At 36.5% G+C, this 24,847-nt stretch overlaps 1 protein-coding gene across 1 annotated transcript in view; it reads left to right on the top strand.

The window, feature by feature from the left end:
• The window catches only part of DCDC1 (doublecortin domain containing 1), a 518,812-nt gene that overhangs the window by 219,014 nt on the left and 274,951 nt on the right, over positions 1-24,847 (top strand). Inside the window, exons 9-10 of the mRNA XM_023737954.1 lie at positions 10,662-10,754; positions 24,120-24,290. Coding sequence (XP_023593722.1) covers positions 10,662-10,754; positions 24,120-24,290 — 264 coding nt within the window. The remainder of the gene's footprint in view (positions 1-10,661; positions 10,755-24,119; positions 24,291-24,847) is intronic.

The following is a 24,847-nucleotide window of genomic DNA, read 5'->3' as shown; positions in this document are numbered from 1 at the left end:
TAACAGACATTTGAAGGTGGCTGGTGGATTCGCAGCCGAGCTCTTAACCACTGCACCAGCAAGTTGCCAAATAATACATACAGTGTGATTCCATTTCTGTAAACATTGCCAATTGTCAGTTTGCACTGAAAATCCTATGGAGCACAGTTCTACTCTGTAAACATAAAATCCATATATTTTATGTGTATTTACATTTCTATATGTGTATGTAAGAAATGATCTAAAAGGTTAAATATAAAACTATTAATAGTATCTCTGATTAATCATTAAATGATGTATTAATTATTAATTGTAGTAGAGTGTCTTGCTCGATTATTTTCAGAAAATGAAAAACGACACTGGATATTATTTTAGATAATTGCAGAGATGAAATGTAGATTAGGCAAGAAATTATTGCATAAATGACTTCAATATGTTTCATTAATAGTTTTTGTCAGTGGATCTTAATTCAGTTTCTTTTTCTGTACAAATCTCAAAAATAAATTCTTCTTAACTAAAGGCTGCAAATGCAATTTATTTTCTTACTAATGTCTTAAAAAAAATCAATTCATATTAATAGAATTCTGAGTTTTGACTCTGAGCTTTTATAATCTCATGCTTCAATATGAAGGAAAAATTTGCCAGTTTATCTGTTACTGTCTAGCTATTTCTTCCCTTTAGTAACCATATTTTCTGATGTACACATGGCATAATTAAAAAGCACGGGCTTTGGAGTCAGACATGTCTGGATATGAATCCCAGTTCTTCAATTTTCTTTGCCTTGTGTTTGTGAGCAACTTCCTTAACCTGTTTAAGCATCATTTATACAACTTCCAAAAGTTCTTTTGAGGATTGAATTTTGAAGTCTCTGCGGTGCCCAGAAGGAGACCTAGTGGTGCAGTGGTTAAGTGCTTGATTGCTGACCTGTCTTAGTCATCTAGTGCTGTTCCAACAGAAATACCACAAGTGGGTGGCTTTAACAAAGAGAAATTTATTCTCTCACAGTCCAGTAGGCTACAAGTCCAAATTCAGGGTGTCAGCTCCAAGGGAAGGCTTTCTCTTCTCTGTCAGCTGTGGAGGAAGGTCCTTGTCATTAGTCTTCCCTTGGTCTGGGAGCATCTCAGCACAGGAACCTCAAGGTCCAAAGAACATGCTCTGCTCCCAGCACTGCTTTCTTGGTGGTATGAGGTTTCCATGTGTCTCTGCTCGCTTCTCTCTTTTATATCTCAAAAGAGATTGGATTAAGACACTATCTAATCTTGTAAACCTCATCAGCATAACCTCATCACAGTGATGGAATTTACAACACATAAGGAGATCACATATAATCTCATCATAGTGATAGAGTTTACAACACATAAGGAAATCACATCAGATTACACAGTCATACAATACTGGAAATCATGACCTAGCCAAGTTGCTACACACATTTTTTAGGGGACACAATTCAATCCATGACATAATCTAAACGTCGGCGGTTCGAACCTACCAGGTGTTCTGCGGGAGAAAGATGTGACAGCCTGCTTCTGTAAAGATTTACAGCCTTGAAAACCCTATGGGGCAGTTCTGCTCTGTCCTATAGGGTCACTATGAGTCGGAATCGGCTCTATGGTAGGGGGTTTGGTTTTGGCAGAACAGTGTGCCCAGAACAATGTGACAGAGTAGGCAATGAAAGTCTCACCTTTATTTCTACCATCTTTGTTCTCATCTAAGTTAACTTTTAAGAATCAGTAACTATAGTTTAATGCAGTTATTAAAGATGAATCTATAAACCTTACATCAGCCCTACATTAATTTGCACTACTCATTCTCTCAAAAAAATTTAGAAAGCTGCTCTGTAAAACAGCTCCCTATAATAAAACACTAATACTTCTGCAGCAAAACATGAATATTTGCACTAAGTGGGATAAGTAAAATCTATAAATAGTCCTTGCTAGGTTTTGTTGCCTAATGTGTTCTGGAAAAAAATCAGTTTTCAGAACTTCTTGTGCTTTGTAATTGTGGCTAAGGGATTATAGACCTGTATCATTTTTAGCATATAATAAACCCTTAAGTATATAAATTTGTGTCTATTTTGAACTGATATTTGGTTTTGTTATCTGTCTAAGGCTGCAGCACTGTGACACTCCTGTAATTATTTTTATTTCAATATACATTTTAATGTTAGTTTTATTTCTTTCTTTTTTTTTGAAAAATTTCTTGGTCATAATTTTTCAGGCATATTATAGGATATATATTTTTAAGATCCAAACAAGTTACATTGGGAATATTGATTAATTTGGGGAAAGCAAAGCAGGCAGTGTTGAACCACACTGAAGGAGAGATGGAGTTGCTCCCTGTGCCTTGATGTTGAGTCATTTTTGAACTCACTCTTGAACTCACTCTTAGAAGTCCATCCCCAGCTGAGTTTGAGAAACACTGGTCTTGTAACACATTTCCAGACCTGTATCTGCCTGGACACCCTAAAGTGTTCTCACAGTTATTAACAATATCAATTAGCATATTAACAAGGACCCTGGGTGGCACAAAGGGTTTGCACTTATCTACTAACTGAAAGGTTGGCACCCAAAGGCTTCCACAAGGATTACAGCCAAGAAAACCCTATGGAGCTCAGTTCTACTCTGTAATACATGGCGTCGCCATGAGTAGGAATCAACTCAATGGCAATGAGTTTAGTTTTTTTTTTTGGATTACCATACTAAAGGCTCTTGGTACCCATGCTGTAAAGAAACCTTGGTTTAACCTAGTGTTTACCAAAATTATCTGACCACAGAATTTTTATCACATAACACCCAGCATGGAGCCCTGGTGGCACGGTGGTTAAAAGCTCAGTTGCTAACCAAAAGGTCGTCTATTCAAATCTACCAGGTGCTCCTTGGAAACTCTATGGGGCAGTTCTGCTCTGTCCAGTAGGGTCGCTATGAGTTGGAATCGACTCCATGGTAACAGTTTGGTTTAGTTTTTTTAACATTCAGCACATACTCTGGGAAACAGTTGTCTAATGAAAGAAAGAGGGAAGGAGGGAGAGGGGAGCAATTAGAAGCTGAGAATTCTTGTCTACCACTGTCCATCACAGGTATTTATTGAGTGTCTGCAACATGTCTGTTACGATTGAATTTACTGGGGATATAAAATAATTGTAAGATACAATCCCTTCCCTTAAGGACAAACATAAGGAAAACAATTAGGGAGTTGCTGACTGCTGAACTGTAAATTCTCAGGGGACTGTTGGCCCTCTGAAGGCATACGCATTACCACTGAGTTGATTCCAACTCATAGCAACCCTTAGGACAGAGTAGAGCTGCCCCACAGGGTTTCCAAGACTAAATCTTTATGGAAGCAGACTGCCACGTCTTTCTCCTGCAGAGCTGCTAGTGGGCTCCAACTCCCAACCTTTGGGTTAGCAGCCCAGCGCTTAACTACTGCTCCATCAGAGCTCCTTTCTGAAGGTATAGACAGTGTCTAATCGATCTATGTATCACCAGGACCAGACCAGTATGCACTAACAAAAAAAACCTGTTGCCGTCAAGTTGATTCTGACTCATAGCGATCCTATAGGACAGAGTAGAACTACCTCATAGGGTTTCCAAGGAGCATCTGGTGGATTCGAACTGCTGACCTTTTGGTTAGTGCTGAGCTCTTAACCACTGCACCACCAGGCTCCAATATAGTACTGGCATTCACTAAATATACTAGGTAAATGAATGAAAGAAGAGAGCGAGGGAGGGCCAGTATCTGTAGTATATGACAGTATATTTTCACTATATATGTAGTGGTTGTTGAGAGGACAGAGTCAGGGTAGGCTTCATCAATGTGTTTGTGCCAAAGATGGGCTTCAGAGGATTGATGGGGTTTGGCTGGATGACGAGGAGAGGTGAATACATTCCAGATGGGAAGAATAGCAGGAGCAAATATTGAAGGCAGGAATGAGTATGTTGCACAAACCAATCTGAGGAGATCTTTACTAGGTAATAATTAGACATAGGTTTGTTGGAGAAATAAGGTGTATCATACCCAGCCTAACCCACATTCAGATACACTATATGGCTTTTTCTTTCTGGGCCCCAAAGTCCTAACTGCAGTTCTCGAAGAGTTCTCTGATTCTGATGGCTACTTCAGTGGGTAAAAGATGTACAAAGAAAATATGATTTTTTTGCTTTGTGTAAATGAATGAGAAGCTCTAGTGAGGGAAATGGTGCCCAAGTGCCCTACCCAAGGTGGTAGGACAAGCAGACAAGGCACATAGGCAGCCTGCAACATATGCTTCACAGCTCAACTCTCAAGGTTTTTTTGAGGATCCACAAACAACTGAAAATGTTTTCTTTGATACTCTTAATTGGCTTACTCAGTTTGATAGGTGCTGCCTATAATAGTTTACACTAAAAATGTGCTCTGTCACTACAGTTTATTTTCTCCCTTCTCTTATAGATCCCGTCTTTGCCTTTGCTCCTTGGTTCAGCCATCAACCTACTCCCTCCCATGTGTGTATACAGTTTGTGTGCAAAATAACAAAATCACTCTGGGTTATTATCTGACACTAATATTACTTTCTTCCTGAGCCCTTGCCCACTGGACGGTGGGGGAAAATAACTGAGTGTCCAATTTAGCGTAAAGTTTATCTGATTTGATCATTGAAATAGTTATTTTAGGTAGTTCTTTCTCTCAGACTCTCCTATACCCTGTTGGTTTCCTCAAGGTAGTATAGGGAAAGAGGGGTTGTGTGGTTTTCACACCCTCAGGACATTGGAGGAAGGAGCACCTGGCCTCATGCTAGCTCATTGGAATGTATACATTGACATGGCATCTGCCGGTCAATGGAAAGATGTCCCTTGTTCACTTGCTTACTGGGTGCTCTACTGGCCTGTAATGTGTCCTTTTTTTTTTTTTTTTTTTTTTTTGCTTAAGCACTTTTTCTGGTGGTGCTTCCCGGACGTTCCAATCTAAAGGTGGCTTTCTCTGGTATCAGAGACCCTCTCCAAGGATATGGCTGTGACTCCCATTTGGCCCTGGCTTGAGTGGCCCTCACTCCTGAGCCATCTTTCCCTCATGATGCCAATACCTTCTTTACAAACTTCCCAGGCTGACTCTCATCTATTTCCATGTGGTAAAACACACAGGTATCAAGGGTGGTTCGGGAAAGCTAAACTTCCAGCCTCCCTCTGCCTGATCATGTCATGCCACCATGTTGATGTGGCTGTGTCCTTGGTTGCTGCAAGGCGACTTCCTCCTTGTGTTCCATATTGAGGGGAGAAGGGCAGAAAATCCTTCTGTTTCCACTTATCTGACACCTCTCCCCCTGCCGTATCTGATATTGTTTTTCACTTTCTATTATTTTTATTGTCTCTTCAACCATATTGTCCTTTGCTGTTAACCTGTTTGTACCTGCGAAAATATCTAATAGAATTTGTTGCATGTGAAAGTGTGCCATATTATTTAATGTAGTGGTTTTCTAACCTGGGAGTGGAAATGGCACCAATTGAATTCAGCTCTATTTTCCCAACCTCTCCTTGCCCACAACTCCAACTTTATTTAATTAAGAGTTATGCTTTTGTTTGAAGAAAGGTTTCACAGGCAAAAAAAGAAAAGAAAAAAAAGAGCAATTTATTAAATGGATCCACATATATTTTTTATTTGCTCAACATAATTATAAACCTTGAAACCTGGTCTTGTGCTTCTTCACAATTCTAGTTTGATTCTGAATAAATAATATGTATTTAATAAATATTAAGGTGAAATAAATAGCAGTATGATACTATTCACATTTTATGAATTTTAGGTAGAGTTCAAATTCTGAAAGATATTTAAATTGATTTTTTAAGTCAGAGATAGTTGAAATTTCTTTAACTTATCACAAGTTTTGAGTATATAAAATTATTCCTTAAGAGAAATTCTATTATCCTAACTAAAATATAGTATCTTCTTCATGAATTCATTTTTATATTCAGCAGAGACTAGTAAAGTAAGCGTATGAGTGCATGTGGGCATGTTCACACACACACACACACAGACACACACACGCACCCCTTGAAAACTCATTTGAGAGTCCCTAGAATGAACCTTAATATTTATGGCAGAAGCAGATAGCATTTATTTGACATATTCATCTGCCTATGAGTTTGATTTTGTACATTTGAACTTTGCAAACCATTGCCTGAATTTTGGTTTCATCTTTGTTGACAGGTAGGGAACCAAAAATATCAGCTTGATTCTATTTAAAATGATACAGACTCCTTTATCGGTTAATTCTTTTACCAAATACTTATTGTGTGGCCACTGTTTATCTGTACCATTAATGCATTTTCAGATACAAATGATTTAGGCTGACAAAATTCAGGGTTTTTCCTGGACATCTATGATACCGAAGAGTGGCTTTTCCTGCTCTTCTAGCAGCCACCGCCTGTTCCCATACATAAATGGCAGCCAGCAATAGCTGGAAACAAAGGACTCTCTCCCAGTCCCTGAATACAGTGACATTCATTCTGAGAGAAGCAGGGGCAGCTTTTTGAAAACCGACTTCTTCAGCTCAACAATAACACACAATGAGTTATTGACTTGTTTATATACGGAGCTCTTTTCAGTAACTAACTCTGACTCCCACAGTCTGGACAAATGATTGATTTCGTGGTTAGAAAAAGAGAAAGCTCTTGCGCTAAACTCTGTAGTGCAAACTACTTCTTCCCCATTTGTTCCCTAACTGAATAGGACCTTATTAAAATGCACTTTCCAAAAAAATACCTGCAGCTGGCCTTTATAACCATGTTTTGTATATATAAATAAGTAATTTGTCCCAGTCTTTTGTATATTAACAGACCATTGGGGAAACTTGTCAATATATATGAAGGCTGATTTTCCTGTTGTTTATGCTAAACAGCATTGCCTATATTGATCTGCATGTAAAATATGCATCAAATGATTTTATTAGAAAATCAATATTTTCTGGTCAAAAAGTTAGATTTTTGATAAATGGGTAAATATAGATATTCAGCTTTCTGATTGGGTCATGTTGATTTATTAATGTGACCCGATAAGAAAACTTATACTTCACATTTGAATCATTACATGTTCTGAATACAGACAAAGTGATAAATGTGGAACCACAGTTCAGAGCAGTAAGAGTTTGGTTGGACTAATAGGCCTTTTCCCCTTGGCTAGTATCTATCTGAAATGTCAATATGAATTAGGTAAACAGGAAAAGACCAGCTTGCTTGGATTACTGTTCTTTTTCTAAAGATACTAATAATTGAGCTCTAAAGTGACCATTTCAGCATTATTTTCTCCAGTAAAATGGATTGCATTTTACCTTACTGTCATGTTAAAATTTTTACAAAATTAGACTTTATGACTTTTATATACATACTTTAAAATATTTTGGAGGAGGAGTTAAAAATATAAAGAAAAGCCATCAACTATTAAGGTGGCACATGAAAGGAGATCACTGCTATTGTGGCTGTATTTCTCAGCAGGAGGTCTTGAGCATCCTTTCCTCTCTAGGGTGTCCATGGTAGAGCTTCCTGGGTTTGAAGAGTTTCTCAAAATTAAGAACATTTCCTATTACAGTCACAAGGGACCATGTGTCTTCTATAGAACTATGTATTTCTAAACTATGACCCTTTAGGACTTTAGAGAGTATGTAATGAGGAAATACATTTTGTTTGAGGAAAACTTAATTCTTTTCATCCTCTGTATCTCTACCAAGATCGTGTTCTTGAAGCATTTTTGTTCAGTTATCTTTGACAGAGCCATTGTATTTCTTGTTTCTTCCATTTCTGCTACATACTTGACTAGTCTCTTTATTGCTGTATTCTGGTTACTACTTTTTTTTAATACCCCTCCGCCCTAAATTTTCCACTAATATTGAGCAGGCCCAACTTTATCGTAATCATGGATGGCTAATGTCTGTTACTTACATTTAAAAAAATTTTAGCAGCAAGTCCTGACAAAAATTATGAATTAAACCTTCCTATTTGGCTAGCTAGATTTTGATATGAACAATGAATATTTGGGAATGCTTTCTCACACTTAAGAAGGGAATGATACATTTAGAACAAGGTGACTTGCTTTCTCCTCTCTCCATTTGGTGGGAATTTGACTTTTTACAATTATCTACAAATTTTAGCCAGCTTTCTGTTTTTTTTTCTTAATTTTAATTTGTAAGTTCTACCTTTTTTATACATGAAAAATCAGCCTTAGAAAAATTTAAATTCATTGACAAAAATTTTCATATATTTCAGATAAGAATAATAAATCAAAAGCATCTAGTTGTGTCTTAATGAAGAAACAGGATGTCCTCAACAAAAGTGACAGCAGAGAAGAGTCCTACTATTGTTACCATGTTGCTGGCTTGAGGGAGAGACGCTATTAGCACTGCATATTATTAATACCTCAGGGTGAAAATGCAATCTCTTAATTTGACTTTTTACTTTAAGTAATTTTCTCTGATTGCATTAAAATGTATCTCTTTTGGAATGGTTTATCTGTTTCCAGAGAAGGCCCATTGTGTGTGTCCTATCCTTGTATTTTGTTGACTGTTTCTCAATATCTTACTTCACTCCCTGTTTGCAGCTATGTGTATTATGCTTTTTAGTAATGCTGGTATGCTTTTCCCTGAGGTTATGTAGATTAGCATAATGCTTCTTTAGAAGTTGAGTATTAGATAGGAGGTGATTTTTCCAACTGTGGTGCTTTCAAAGGTAAAGAATTCTCACCTTTTAAAGAGTTACTTGGAAGCAGTTCTAAATGTCATGGCCCTGGGAAACCACATTAGAATTTGACTTACCTGCTGTGGCACCAAAGAGTTTTTGTGGCTCTATTTTTGTTTTGTTTTGTTTCTCTTGCAGGAGCCCTGGTGGCGCAGTGGGTAAGTGCTCAGCTGCTATCCAAAAGGTTAGTGGTTCAAACCCACCAGCTGCTCCGCAGGAGAAAGATGTGGCAGTTTAATTCTGTAAAGATTACAGCCTTGGAAACCCTATGGGACAGTTCTTCTCAAAAGTTTGCTCGAATGTTTTTGCATTTGGAAATGGATTTTTTAAAGAATAGATGGTCTAGATAAATATTCTCCAGCTGTCCTCCTCTATATTCATCTCCACTCAAGATAAGAACCTTTGTGATAGAGACTTGAGACCAGTATGTTGTGCCACAATTCACACATATGCTTCTGGGTAGAAACTGAGTTTGATATTTGACTTTTTAAAGTATTATCTCTTTTGTATCACTTCATCACAGGAGCAAATATTCCCTGGGGAGGGTGATCCTAAGAATAGTCACACATGATGGTTTTCTTTTTCTTTTTTTTAATTCTTTTATCAGTGATTCTCAGTCTAGGGCAGGAATTGGCAAACCATGGTCCACTGACTAAATTTGGCCTGCCATCTTTTTTTTCTTTTAAATAAAGTTTTATTAAAGCACATCAACGCTCATTTTGTTTATATATTGTCTGTTTCACGATTCAATAGTAGAGTGGAGTAATTGCCGCAGAGACTGTATGGCTCCTCTGCAAAGCCTCACTGGCCCTTTTCAGAAAACTTTGTCAGCCCCTTATCTTGGTGAGCATCAGAATCACCTCTAGATTCCTGGACTTCTCTCTTCTACCAAAAAACAGAATCTCTGATTTACCGAGCTGTATCACGCATCGCAGGATGAAGTGTTCATAGGTCTGATAGTATTCTTTTAGCATGTATGCACAGGTAGCGTGAGGGGGCCATATTATTGAACCCCACATTTTATCCCAAGTATAGGAGTGGGTCCTCAGTCAAGGTATGGATTAAAGATTCAGGTTACTCAAACATGATTTGCCAGGCAAACAACTGAGACAGCTTATTTAAAACAACAACATGGACAAAACAAATGAAACAAAACGTGATCATCACTCACTTTTCTTCTAATCCTCAGTTAGATACCCCATGGCAAGTCCATTGTTTGAGAACAGTTAAATATTCTAATTCAGAAGGTTCTCTATCAAGTTCTTGCTTTCTTTCTGTTAATGTCAATCTTTTCAGAAAATATTTTTGTGTAATTTTAGGTTTTTCTTTTTGTTGAAAATAGTATTTTGTTTCTATAGGGACTATTTATGAAAGAAATATACAATGGGCTATATTCACCTTTTTATAACACATGGGTTAACAGCAGTAGAAGAGGTTTATCTGGCTTTGTAAATGGAACAGTCTAGAGGTAACTGGTGAGGTAGGTAGATACATGATTCTTTGTCATGAAATGTTAAAAATAACTTAGCGCCATTCTAGAGTGTTTGAATTGACATTTGCTTTTGGTTTATAACTTTGAATTCCTACTCTGATATAATAGTAGCCAATTTATTCCCTACTGGTAATGAAAGATTTTAATAGGAAATATCAGCCTCATTTAAGGAAACAAACAAACCCTGCTATGCTTATTTTAATAAAATGCTTTTAAAAAATACTCATCAGTGTCAAATTCCTGGAATTAAGTAGCCCCCAAATCATATTTTAGTAAACCTAAAAGGAAAGTGAAAAATTCAGAATGTTTAAATGGTTTAAGTATAAAACGAACTTTGAAAACTATTCAGTCTAAATGAAGTTCATTTTCAGATAAATATGAGAAGTGATGAGCAAAAACACGTTACTTGATTATGTTAAATTAGTTGTTTGAATAAATGTTGTTATTAGGTGTCAATAGGAGTCTGCTTTCATGTCATTATTTTTTTCTAGTTGAACTTTGCTGTGGATGAACAGAAGGAGAAAATTACTGAAAAAGGCATTCTTTCAATGTCAGAAAAGGAACGCCATAAGGCACATGAAGAAGTAAGGAACATACTTTGTATATTGTATTATAAAACTACAGTGAACACTAATTTTAAAATTAAGATAAATTTTACTTTGGGTCTGGTGGTAAACCAACTATGTTGTTAGCTGGTAACTTTTATAATAGAAAAAATTGATCAAAACTGGAAATAATTTTATTGACATAGGCAGCTTGAAAAATAATTATATATTTGAAAGAATAAATCATAATTTTCTGAAAAGATATCATAAATATTTTCTCATCAATTTCTAAATTAGTAAATTATTAATGCAACTTGAAAGTGGAAATTGTAAAACATGAAAATATAGGGAAATAATACATTTTTAAAATTTTGGACAAATACTAAATCTTGTTTTTCATTTCTGACTCTATATAAGAATAAAATTATTGTTGTGAATTTTAAAAATGTTAAGAAAGTTATCTCTTCTCAAGGAGAAACTGTAGTTTACAAATGTCAAGCCTAAGTCAGCTAATCATAAGATTCTGTAGGCCATACTGTAATGAAGAACTATTAAAGCAAATCTTCTTCTCTCCAAAGCTCATGCTGTGCGGTTGACAGCATATTCCATAAATGAAATAATAGTACAAAATTGGTATTAGACAAAAGGGGATTTTCATGTAGTTTCCTGGAATGCAAAAACATTTATTCTTTTTGGAGAAAGAACATGAATTTGCTAATTTTCATGTACCACTGTCAATAAATAAAATCTTTAAGCAACTTAAGGGATAAGATAGTATGAATATTTAAAAAATAAACTTCTCATGTAATTCTCTTTTGACATTTTGATAAAGAAATCTATCCAAGCTTTGGCGTTTTAGCATCTTCCTATCATTGTGGTTGCATCTCCTTTACTGAAAATGTATTTTACAATAGATGCACAAGTACAGTTCATTACATTTTCCTGTGGGAATTCAAGTCTTAAATTAGAGACTATATTAATATTCGGGACTTTTATATGCCCAATATTAAAGAGTGTATTGTAGACATTGATTAGCAATCTCAGTAAAGAATATTTCATAAAAAAAATCAACTCAAATAATTTCTAAAATGTAACAAATAACAATGGTATAGATTTAAGTTATAGTACTGATTCATTTCACAGAACATTAAAAAGTTTTAAAAAACTATGATATTAATTATGAATTAAAAAAAAAAATCTTCCTCTAGTCATTTGAAAAATGTTTAATGAAAGCTGAAGTAAGGTTAGGAAAAAATATATCATGTATCTTGATATGCTAAACTTTAGGAAGCTTATTAGGATAATAAAGTTATATTTATAATAACACTATTAGAGATTCATTAAAAAATAATATAAAAGAATGAACAGATTGCGTTTTCTCCATTGTAAACATTTTAATTATTTTGCCCTTGAATATTTTATGCAAAATTATAATTTAAGTGGAACTGAAAACTTGAAATGGTCCAGGAAAATGATAATTCTGCTAAATATATAATTTTAATGCTACCAGGTTGGCAACATTGGAAATGAAAATTACCTTTTCTGGGAAATCTAACTGTGTTTATGTTTATTTGTTATTTCTTCTTTATTCTCAACATCTTTATGTTTATCTATGAGTCAGAATCAACTCGACAGCAATAGGTTGGTTGGTTGGTTATATGCATCAATGTTCTTACCCAGTGGATACGAATAGATATCTAAAATGTATTACTGAAAGGTAATAGGATTTCTTTTTGTTTTGAAGAATAAACCTATATGGTTTCTTTTTCAAAATAGTCACCTTTTGATGCAGTCTACTTATTCCAATGTTACATTTTTCTATTTATTTACATATTGATTTATCAGTATGCCTCCAAATGCCTTTTATTTGCTTCAAAAATCAAATACATGGTAAAGGGTCAGATGATGTGTTTGTGTATGTTTGTGTGTGTGTGTTGACATCTAAATGTATTTCAAAGACTGTGAAGATAATTCCTACATTATTACTTTGAAAATGATTATACTAACTTGGATGTGTAAATTCTAGGGTTTTTGTTAGAAAAAGTTAGTTACATTAACTTATAGCCTTAATTCATATACAGAGATGTGAAACCTGATGGTGAAAGGAAATAAAAAATTTTAGGGGGAAATCACTTCAACATTTGTTTTGCCTATGGATTTATTTATTTTTTTTTAAAAATATTATACTGCTAGACATATCTCCCTTCACTTGTCTGTCAGTTTGTCTTAGCTGTGGTGGCTTCTGTGTTGTTGTAATGCTGGAAGATATGCTATTGGTATTTCAAATACCAGGTGGACAGTTTTCAGCAGATATTCCAGATTAAGACAGACTAGGAAGAAGGAGCTGGTGGTCTACTTCTGAAAAAATTGGCCAGTGAAAACTTATAATAGCAGTGGAACATTGTCTGATATAGTGCCAGAAGATGACTCCTTCAGGTTGGAAAAACCAACAAAACCAAATCCATTGCTGTCGAGTCAATTCTGACTCACAGCAACCCCATAGGACAGAGTAGAACTCCCCTATAGAGTTCCCATGGAGCGGCTGGTAGATTTGTACTGCCGACTTGGTTTGCAGCAGAGCCCTTAACCACTGTACCAGCACTCAAAATACGACTGGGGAAGAGCTGCCTCTTCAAAGTAAGAGTCGACCTTAATGACGTGGATGGAGTAAAGCTTTCAGGACCTTAATTTACTGATGTGGCATGACTCAAAATGAAAAAAACAGCTGCAAACAACCATAAATAATCAGAACATGGGATGTACAAAGTATGAATCTAGGAAAATTGGAAGTCATCAAAAATGAAATGGAACGCATAAAGATCAATATCCTAGGTGTTGATGAGCTGAAATGGACTAGTATTGACCATTTTGAATTGGACAATAATATGGTCCACTATGCCAGGAATGACACATTGAAGAGGAATGGTGTCACATTCATTGTCAAAAAGTACATTTCAAGATCTATCCCGAAGTACAACACTGTCAGTGATAGGATAATATCCATGTGCCTACAAGGTAGACCAGTTAATACAGCTATTATTTAAATTTACGCACCAACTACTAAGGCCAAAGATGAAGAAATTGAAGACTTTTACCAACTTCTGCAGTATGAAATTGACCAACTGTGCAATCATGATGCATTGAAAATTACTGGTGATTGGAATGCGAAATATGGAAACAAAGAAGAAGGATTGGTAGTTGGCAATTACAGCCTTCGTAGTAGAAAAGACGCTGGAATTTTGCAAGACCAATGACTTATTTATTGGAAATACTTTTTTATAACAAAATAAAAAGTGACTATACACATGGACCTGACTGGATGGAATACAGACATACTTTGGAGATATTGCAAGTTCGGTTCCAGACCACAGCAATAAAGCGAGTCACAATTTTTTTGTTTCCCAGGGCATATAAAAGTTATGTTTACACCATACTGTAGTCTATTAAGTGTACAATAGAATTATGTTTAAAAAACAATGTACATACCTTAATTAAAATATACTTTATTGCTAAAAAATGCTAACCATCATCTGAGCCTTCAGTGAGTCATAATCTTTTTGCTGGTGGAAAGTCTTGCCTTGATGTTGATGGCTGATGACTGATCAAGGTGGTGGTTGCTGAAGGTTGGGGTGGCTGTAGCAATTTCTTAGAATAAGACAACAATAAATTTTGCCACATCGATTGACTCTTCCTTTCACGAAGGATTTCTCTGTAGCATGTGATGCTGTTTGATAGCATTTTACCCACAGTAGAACTTCTTTGAAAATTGAAATGAATCCTCTCAAACCTTGCTGCTGCTTTATCAACTAAGTTTATGTAATAGTCTAAATCATTTGTTGTCATTTCAACAATGTTCATAGCATCATCACCAGGAGTAGTTTCCATCTCAAGAAACCACTTTATTTGCTCATCCATAAGAACCAGCTCCTCATCTGTTAAAGTATTATCATGAAATTTTAGCAATTCAGTCACATCTTTAGGCTCCACTTCTAATTCTAGTTATCTTGCTATTTCTACCACACCTGCTATTACTTCCTTCACTGAAGTCTTGAATCCCTCAAAGTCATCCATGAAGGTTGGAATCAACTTCTTCTAAACTCCTGTTAATGTTGATATTTTGACCTCCACCCATGAACTGTGACTGTTCCTCATGGCATCTAGAATAGTGAATCCTTTCCAGAAAGTTTTCAATTTACTTTGACCAGATCCATCAGAGGAATCACTATCTATGGCAGCTATAGCCTTACAAAATGTATTTCTTAAATAATACGACTTAAAAGTCAAAATTTCTCCTTGATCCATGTGCTGTAGAATGGATATTGTGTTAGCAGACATGAAAACAACATTAATCTCGTACATCTCCATCAGAGCTCTTGGGTGACCAAGTGCATTGTCAATATGCAGTAATATTTTGAAAGGAATTTTTTTTTTCTGAGCGGTAGTTCTCAACAGTGGGCTCAAAATAGTCAGAAAATCATGTTGTAAACATGTTCTGTCATTCAGACTTTGTTGTTCTATTTATAGAGCACAGGCAGAGTAGATTTAGCATAATTTTTAAGGGCCCTAGGATTTTTGGGATGGTAAATAAGCATTGGCTTCAACTTGAAGTCTCCAGCTGCTTTAGCCCCTAACTAGAGTGTCGGCTTGTCCTTTGCAGCTTTGAAGCCAGGAATTGACTTCTCCTCTCTAGTTATGAAAGTCCTAGATGGCATCTTCTTCCAATATAAGGCTATTTTGTTTACATTGAAAATCTGTTGTTTAGTATGGTCATCTTTATCAATTTCTTAGCTAGATCTTCTAGATAACTTGCTGCAGCTTCTACATCAGCACTTGCTGCTTCACCTTGCACTTTCACGTTATGGAGACAGCTTCTTTCCTTAAACCTCATGACCCAGCTTCTTCTAGCTTCAAACTTTTCTTCTGCAGCCTCCTCACCTCTCTCAGCCTTCATAGAATTGAAGAGAGTTAGGGCCTTGCTTTGGATTAGCCTTTGGGTTAAGGTAATTTTGTGGCTGGTTTTATCTTCTATCCAGACCACGGAAACTTTCTCCATATCAGCGGTAAGGCTGTTTTGCTTTCTTATCATTCATGTGTTTGCTAGTTCTTTCCTTGAAGAACTTTTCATTTGCATTTCCAATTTGGCTACCTGTTTGGCACAAGAGACCTAGCTTTCAGCCTGTTTTGGCTTTTGATATGCCTTCCTCGCTAAGCTTAATCATTTCTGGCTTTTGATTTAAAGTGAGAGACCAGCGACTCTTCCTTTTGCTTGAAAACTTAGAGACCATTGTAGGGTTATTAATTGGTCTAATTTTAATATTTCTGTGTCTCAGGGAATAGGGAGGCCTGAGGAGAGGGAGAGAGATGGGGGAACAGCTGGTCAGTGGAGCAGTCAGAACACACACAACGTTTATTGATTAAGGTTGCCGTCTTATAGAGGTGTGGTTCGAGGTGCCCCAAAACAATTACAATAGTAACATCAAAGATCACTGATCACAGGTCACCATAACAGATATAAAAATAATGAAAAAGTTTGAAATATTGTAAGAATTATTAAAATGTGACATAGAGACATGAAATGAGCACATACTGTTGGAAAAATGGTGCCAATAGACTTGCTTGACTCAGGGTTGTCACAAACCTTCAATTTGTAAAAAACAAAATATCTAGAAGCACAATAAAGCAAAGTACAATAAAACACAGTATGCCTGTACACAGGAATCAAATCGACTACATCTGTGGAAAGAGATGATGGAGAAGTTCAATATCATCAGTCAGAACAAGGCTGGGAGCTGACTCAGGAACAGATCATCAACTGCTCACATGCAAGTTCAAGCTGAAGCTGAAGGAAATTAAAACAAGTCCATGAGAACCAAGTATGAACTTGAGTATATCCCACCTGAACTTAGAGATCATTTCAAGAATAGATTTGATGCATTGAACGTTAATGACCGAAGACCAGATGAGTTGTGGAATGACATCAAGGACATCATACATGAAGAAAGCAAAAGATCATTAAAAAGACAGGAAAGAAAGAAAAGACCAAAATGGATCTCAGAAGAAACTCTGACACTTGCTGTTGACCACAGAGTAGCTAAAGAAAATAGAAGAAATGATGAAGTAAAAGAGCTGAACAGAAGATTTCAAAGGGTGGCTCAAGAAGACAAAGTAAAGTATTATAGTGACATGTGCAAAGACCTGGAGTTAGAAAACCAAAAGGGAAGAACATGCTTTGCATTCTCCAAGCTGAAAGAACTGAAGAAAAAATTCAAGCCTCAAGTTGCAATATTAAAGGATTCTACGGGAAAATATTAAACGACACAGGAGGCATCAAAAGAAGATGGAAGGAATACACAGAGTCACCGAACCAAAAAGAATTGGTCAACATTCAGCCATTTCAGGAGGTAGCATATGATCAAGAACCAATGGTATGGAAGGAAAAAGTCCAGGCTGCACTGAAGGGACTGGCGAGTAACAAGGCTCCAGAAATTGATGGAGTACCAATTGAGATGTTTCAACAAAAGGATGCAAGGCTGGGAGAGCTAACTCGTCTATGCCAAGAAATTTGGAAGACAGCTACCTGGCCAAATGACTGGAAAAGACCCATATTTGTACCCATTCCAAAGAAAGGTGATCCAACAGAATGCAGAAATTATCGAACAATATCATGAATATCACATGCTAGTAAAATTTTGCTGAAGATAATTCAAAAATGGTTTCAGCATTACGTTGATAGGAAACTGCTTGAAATTCAAGTCTGATTTGGAAGAGGATGTGGAACGAGGGATATCACTGCTGATGTTAAATGGATCTTGGCTGAAAGCAGAGAATACCAGAAAGATGTTTACCTGTGTTTTACTGTGTGTGCAAAGGCATTCGACTGTGTGGATCATAGCAAATTGTAGATAACATTGCAAAGAATGGGAATTCCAGAACACTTAATTGTGCTCATGAGGAACCTGTGCATAGAACAAGAGGCAGTCATTCGAACAGAACAAGGGAATACTGTGTGGTTTAAAATCAGGAAAGGTGTGTGTCAGGGTTGTGTCCTTTCACCATACTTATTCAATGTGTATGCTGAGCAAATAATCTGAGAAGCTGGACTGTATGAAGAACAATGTGGTACCAGGATTGGAGGAAGACTCATTAACATCCTGTGATATCAGATGATACAGCCTTGCTTGCTGAAAGTGAAGAGGACTTGAAGCACTTACTGATGAAGATCAAGGACCACAGTGCCTTCAGTATACCTTGACGTAAAGAAAACAAAAATACTCACAACTGGACCAATAAGCAACATCATGATAAATAGAGACTATATTGAAGTTCTCAAGGATTTCATTTCACTTGGGTCCACAATCAATGCCCATGGAAGCAGCAGTCAAGAAATCAAACAATGGATTGCATTGGACAAATCTACTACAAAAGGCCTGTTCAAAGTGTTAAAAAGCAAAGATGTCACTTTGAGGACTAAGGTGTGCCGGACCCAAGCCATGGTATTTTCAATGGCTTCATGTGCATGTGAAAGCTGGAGAATGAATAAAGAAGACCAAAGAAGAATTGATGCCTTTGAATTATGGTGTTGGCGAAGAATATTGAATATACAATGGACTGCCAGAAGAAGGAACAAATCTGTCTTGGAAGAAGTAAAGCCAGAAGGCTCCTTAGAAGGGAGGACAGTGAGACTTCTCAGGTACTTTGAACATGTTATCAGGAGGGACCAGTCCCTGAAGAAGGACATCATGCTTAGTAAAATAAAGGGTGAGTGAAACAGAGGTAGACTCTCAATGAGATACATTGACACAGTGGCAGCAACAGTGTACTCAAACACAGCAATGATTGTGAAGATGGCGCAGGACTGAGCAGTGCTTCGTACGATGTACATAAGGTCACTATGAATCAGCTCCAACTTGACAGCACTTAACAACTACAGCAAGACATATCTCAAAATTCTGACTAAACATCATAACATCTGAGATTTACTTCCTCATCTGCTATCTATAATTATATCTTAAAGATCATGTTTTATTTCATGTAATTTCTACACATGATAACTGGGAATAATAATAATATATGCATCAGACCACTTTGAGGTGATTACATGTGTTTAAATACACTAAGCTCTTTAGAAATGGTCTAGTGGCAATCTAACATGTAATTTATTATTAGCAGTTTCCAGGTGCTGTCAAGTCAGTTCTGACTCATGACAACCCCATGTATGTCAGAGTAGAACTGAGCTCCATAGGGTTTCAATGGCTGATTTTTTGGGAAGTACATGGCCAGGCCTTTCTTCCGAGGTACTTCTGGGTGGACCAGAGCCTCTAACTTTTCAGGTAGCAGCTGAGCACTTTCACTGGTTGCACCACCCAGGGATTTAGTAGCACTTTAATCCAAAAAAAACCCAAACCCATTGCTGTCCAGTTGGTTCTGACTCATAGTGACCCTGTAGGGCAGAGTAGAACGGCCCCCCATAGGGTTTCCAAGGAATGGCTGGTGGATTCAAACTGCCAAGCTTTTGGGTCACAGCCTGTGCTCTTGACAGTGCCACCAGGCTTCATTAGCACTTTAGAAGTGTGTTTTTTGAGGTTCCCTGAAAAGCAGATGCCAAAAGGGATTAAATTTGTAAGGATTTTATTAGGAGAAATGCCTGTGAGAGAAAATGGGGAAATGGGGAAATGGGGAAGGGTAGGTGGGGAAGGCTGGGAGAGCTGTCAGACAGATGTGTGTCTAATCCCGAGTGAAGATGAAAGAAGAAAGGAAGGTTGAGTGGAAGCATCCTCTATTGCCATGCAGTCTAAGGAAGGTTCAACAAAACTATTGGAGGTATCCTTGAGCCAAAATAGACTGTCAGAGGACTCCTGTGACTCCCAAGAATGGACCTGCCTTAGTGCCCCTGCTGTGCTCAGCCATTGGTGCCAACCTGGAGATGGATTTGAAAGCATAGTAGCTAGGAGACTTGGTCTATTATGCTTCTATAATTAGATATCTATGAGGCACATTCTCATTAGCCAACTCAAAAGGTATAGGTGATATTATCATTATTGCCATCAATATAGCCCTATTGCCTGGTGAATTATGAAGACATTTAAAATGTCTCCGTTTTCAATCACTCCTTCCTCCAAGGGTAGGTGGGGATGTTAGGCTGTTGAATAAGCCTAAAGGCAGCACATAAGGGACCTTCTGGCTGGAAACAGGACAGATCCCCTCCCCTTCCAAAATGTTTCCCTTCTTGGAAGGGTCCTAGGAAACTATAAAAAAGTTGGGAGTAACCAAAAGTGGTGGGAATAAGAGGGGCCACACATTTCAGGTTTCCTGGTAATTACACTGCAGATATCCATCCAAGTCAAGAGATACTTAACTTTGATCACAGGCTCCCATATCTTTTCCAGTCTTGTTTATCAAATCAAGTTTATGTCTCTTCTTTTTTTTAATTTTATTTATTTTAGTGTTGTTGTTGAGAATATACACAGCAAAACATACATCAAATTCAGCAAGTTCTTCATGTACCATTTAGTGACATTGATTACATTCTTTGAGTTGTGCACCTTCCTTTTCTGAGTTCTTCCTCCCTCATTAACAAAAATTCACTGCCCACTAAGGTTCCTATCTAATATTTCAAGTTGCTGTTGTCAATTTGATCCCGTATACATAGTTCTTAAAAGAGCTTAATGCTCAAGGCAGACATTTTTTACTAGTTAAGCTATTGTTTGGTTTTAAGAAGACTTCAAGGGTTATTTTTAGTTTAAGGTTTAAAGATTATCTCAGGACAGTAGTTTCAGGGTTATGTCCTCTTCTTAGTCTGAAAAACAGTGTAGTCTTGGACCTGAAACAAAGAAGAGATCTTTGGAAGTTTAAAATACTATTTTTATATCTCTTTCCCTTTTCTTTTTTTCCTCCTTGATTATATCGGTAATTACAAAGTTTTTTGTTCCTGAGTTTAAGTGCTGACTTTGAGACCATCCTGTATGTTACATGCTAAGATGATATTCCCAACATAGAGATTGCTGCCCTTTGTGCTAACTTCAAGTGACAGTTCTGTGAAAAGTGTTCTGGAATCCTCTTTGATAACATGGGTAGACTCTGGGTCATGCAGCATTCAGGCCAACAGCTGAATTCATCGCTAGAAAATTCAGGAGTGCCTCAAGGGTCATTAATAATAGCCAAAGTACAGTATTCAGAATGTACAGTTCAGATTGTACAACTTCAATGTGCATAATTTTCAGAATGATTATAAACAGAATATTATTTTGTGATGGCTACAAATTATGTTGAGAATTGAATTGAATTAAAGGGTTATATGCATGTATCATACAAATATGACCACGCTGGCCTGTGTGTTACAAAAACCTACATGTATGTTTATAGACTTGCGCACATTTGCATTCCTTCAGAAGTATAGTTTGTTTCCTCACCAGAATAGCCCATTTTTATTTTTATTTTTTGGGCTATCTTCTGCTCATTTGTTACTTCTCAAAACTTCTGTACGATTGTCACTTCCGTGCTGCATTTCCACGGAGAATGAAGTGTAAAATGTGTAGGCTTTCTGCTGCAGAATGAGATGGTGCATTTTTTCAACATATGCATACGTAAGCCTGCTTTTGTGAATGGGACTGATAGGGTCAGATAATGTTTAAAGGGAAAGGCTTTATGTCTCTCAGGCCTCTATATTTCCACATGGATGCTTCCACACACACATAGATTGAATTATGAACAGACCCATTAATGCTGGGATCACAAAAGGTCAAGTTTTGTCTTCTTTTACCCGTATTCACATTGCTTTTGTAGAGGGGGAGAAAAAGGATTTGCAGGGAAAAAAAAAAGATTTATGATGAATTTTAAAGAACATTTTTTTCTTTTTAGCAACATCTGTGATTTGAAAAAAAATTGTATTGTGTAAAATAATTCAGGAGTATTGTATTACCTACCAGATTTTAGTATATATGAGTTATTTCATGTGTAGGATTATCTTTAGGGATGACATGTTATTGTAATAACTGAGAACAAAATGCAGCACTTTGAGGGAAAAAACTTTATGAATATGTAAAGTAACATAAAGTTTAAGTAAAATTGAATGGAAACATTATAAAAATGCCAGGAGCAGAATTCTTGATATATTCCTCCCATGTTTAAGATGTAAGTTAATCTTTGCTAGGATATCTCATTTTATGTTTTTAAGTTATTTAAAAAAAAAACAGATAACTATTGGTGTAAGTATGCATCACATATTATCATGGGCCCAATGAAAATAGCAAAAATTATAGAGAAAAAATTTTAAAGCAACAAAGAATTCATCGCAATTGAAATTTTTAAAACTTCAACCAATAGCCGTTTAGAATGCAAATAGCATCACCAGTTGTATGGTTGGTTGATTTCTGATGTCACATGAAATCTCCTATCAGTGAAAGGCTACGGATTGTGACAGTAAAACAAGTCATGTATAAAAATGCTCTCAAATAAAAGTCTGAAATTCCTCCTTCATATGTTTGTTTATTTTATTTTATTGTTTTGTTGCTTGCTATAGGACAAGGTGCAGTACATACAATTAAAGAGAGCAGTATTACTGACTAGCAAAATACATTGCATGTACTTAGTGGACTTTAAAGACTACATGAAATTGTATCTTTCTGAATCACATGATACTGGGATAGGTTTAGAGACGATCAATGCTTTCCAGAAATGGAGTTCCTTCCTCTATTTAAGGTCTTTGGTTCTAGACTTTTAATTTTGTTAGATAACCATAAGAGCAAGTCAATGGCCTGTTTTGGTCTTTAGTTTGGGTATGATATATACTATTATCCACCATTTTTGAGGATAATACTGTATTTTTACAGAAATAATGCACTCCTTCTACTTTTGTGTGCCAACCATGCCTTCTCCCCCCCTCCGAGGTATTTTTGTAAGCGTGCTATGCTAATTTTTTTTACAGCAACGTGTAAAAAAATTGGCGTAGCTGCGCTTATGAAAATATCTCGTAGGGAAGAGGGCGCGGTTGACATACAAACGTAGAAAGTGCGTATTATTTTCATAAAAATAAGGTATTGCTGTCAGATAGTATTGTCTTATGATGAAGATAAGGCTGAAAACATTGAATAATATTGGATCAGCTATCATTTCCATATTTTAAGTATTACGTCTTTCTTATAGGGTTAACAGTACTATAAAAGTACAGAAGTTCATTCCAGAAAGTAAGAAAAGGAAGATCATGAAAGAAATCTGTCACTGGATTTCAGTCTACAAATAATATTCTCTTCCTTTTCACATTTTCTTTCCTTCTCTTTCTTTCCTGCTCACATTCCCCCAATTACCTTCTTTCCTTTTTAAATTATTCTCCTCATCTATTAACTTGTTCTGTTTTATATCATTTTTATCTTTTTCTGTCTCCTCCCAGTCTTCCTCTACCGTTTCTGCCTTCTATGTCCATGATTTCCAAAGTTTCACCCCAGTTTCTATTAGTGGGCTATGAGAAGCCTTCCTTATGACTGGATAATACAAATTTCCACAAGCTTTCACTTCAACTTACAATCAAGAGCTACCTATTAGTAACCTACCAAATGAGTTATTAAGGGTTACAAATATTTAAGATAAACTTGTTGCCGTCGAGTCAATTCGGACTCATAGTGACCCTATAGGACAGAGTAGAACTGCCCCATAGGGTTTCCAAGGAGTGGCTGGTGGATTCCAACTGCTGACATTTTGGTTAGCAGCTGAGTTCTTAACCACTACACCATCAGGACTCCAAATACATATAGTAAAATAAAATATGCTAAAAAGAAGTATATATAAAAAATATTCTGTAAAGAGGTATATATAGAAATATTGTGGATGGTACATAAATTGGAAGGTTTTATTCTATTAAGCATTTTAAAAGTCCTTTGCAAACTTGTTGGATATATAAAAACCAGTTGCCATTGAGTCAACTCTGACTCATGGCAAGCCCGTGTGTATAAGAGCAGAACTGTACTCCATAAGGGTTTTTAATGGCTAGTTTTTCAGAAGTAGATCTCCAGGCCTTTTTTCTGTAGTGCCTCTGGGTGGACTCAAACCTCTAACCTTTTGGTTAGCAGCCAAGCACATTAACCATTTGCACCACACAAGGAGTATGTTGGGCATACATGTTTCCTTAAATACTTTTTCTTTTCATATTCAGAGATATTTTTTATTCAGCAATTGTAAATGACTACACATTCTATATTATTGAAGTGAAAAGGTTGGAAATCTTTCCATGTATAAATTTGTTGATGAAAGAATGTACATCCCTTCTAATCTCTTTACTTGAAAATAGAGCTGTACTGAAATTCTTGTCTTGAAGTCATTTTTCCCCCCATCAAACTAGGTACTCAAAAATCTAATAGGTGTGACATCAACAATTACTTCTTGCTAACAACTCTTGTAATTTAACCCCTTCAGGTGAGCAGGCTGATTGATGAATTGCAGACAGCTATCAAAAGCAACAGAGGTCATCTCTCTAAACTTGGCCCACAATTACAGGCTGAGCAGGAGCAATTCTCCTCTTATGTCTACCAACACATTAAAAGCCTTCCAGCAAACACTGTTCTCCCAGGAGGCCTGCAGCTCAAGGTGGGTGTCATTCAGTGACTCTCACTGGGTTCAGCAAGTGATGTAAACACTCTGCTCTATTTGAAGCCCTTATAACAGAGCCGATCAGCTTGAATTTCTTTTTACGTTGTATTTTTCAAACTGGAGTTTGGAGCTGTTATCTTAAAAGAAAATGCCTAGAGGCCTTTGAAATGTGGATTTATATAAGTAATTTTCAACTCAGAAAAGGATAATTTTAATGAAGGAATTTAATCACGTGATCATTTACATACTTTTCCAAGAAACAGATATTTTTCACAGGAGTCATTGTGTATTTCAGTAAAAACTGAGAGATTTGGGAAATAAATTATTTGCAGGAATGGGCAAGCTTTAATAATTGCCAGACAGTGGCAATAGGAATTGCAGGTGAAAGGCCAGGTGACTGATTGATGTTCAAACTACATTTCCAAAGAAAAGGATCTGTATTGGATAAGTGTGACACATGTCTGAGTTCACTTGGTAAAATCAATACTTAAAAATATACTGAGAATAAAGGTGAATTGGTTATTTGTCAGGACAAGATGGCTAAACGTCCTAGA

This window comes from Trichechus manatus, unplaced genomic scaffold (genome assembly GCF_000243295.1).
Source record: "Trichechus manatus latirostris isolate Lorelei unplaced genomic scaffold, TriManLat1.0 scaffold00006, whole genome shotgun sequence".
NCBI classification, from domain to species: Eukaryota; Metazoa; Chordata; class Mammalia; order Sirenia; family Trichechidae; genus Trichechus; species Trichechus manatus.
Note: the sequence above shows the minus strand (reverse complement) of the source record. Positions and strands in the feature narration are given on the sequence as shown.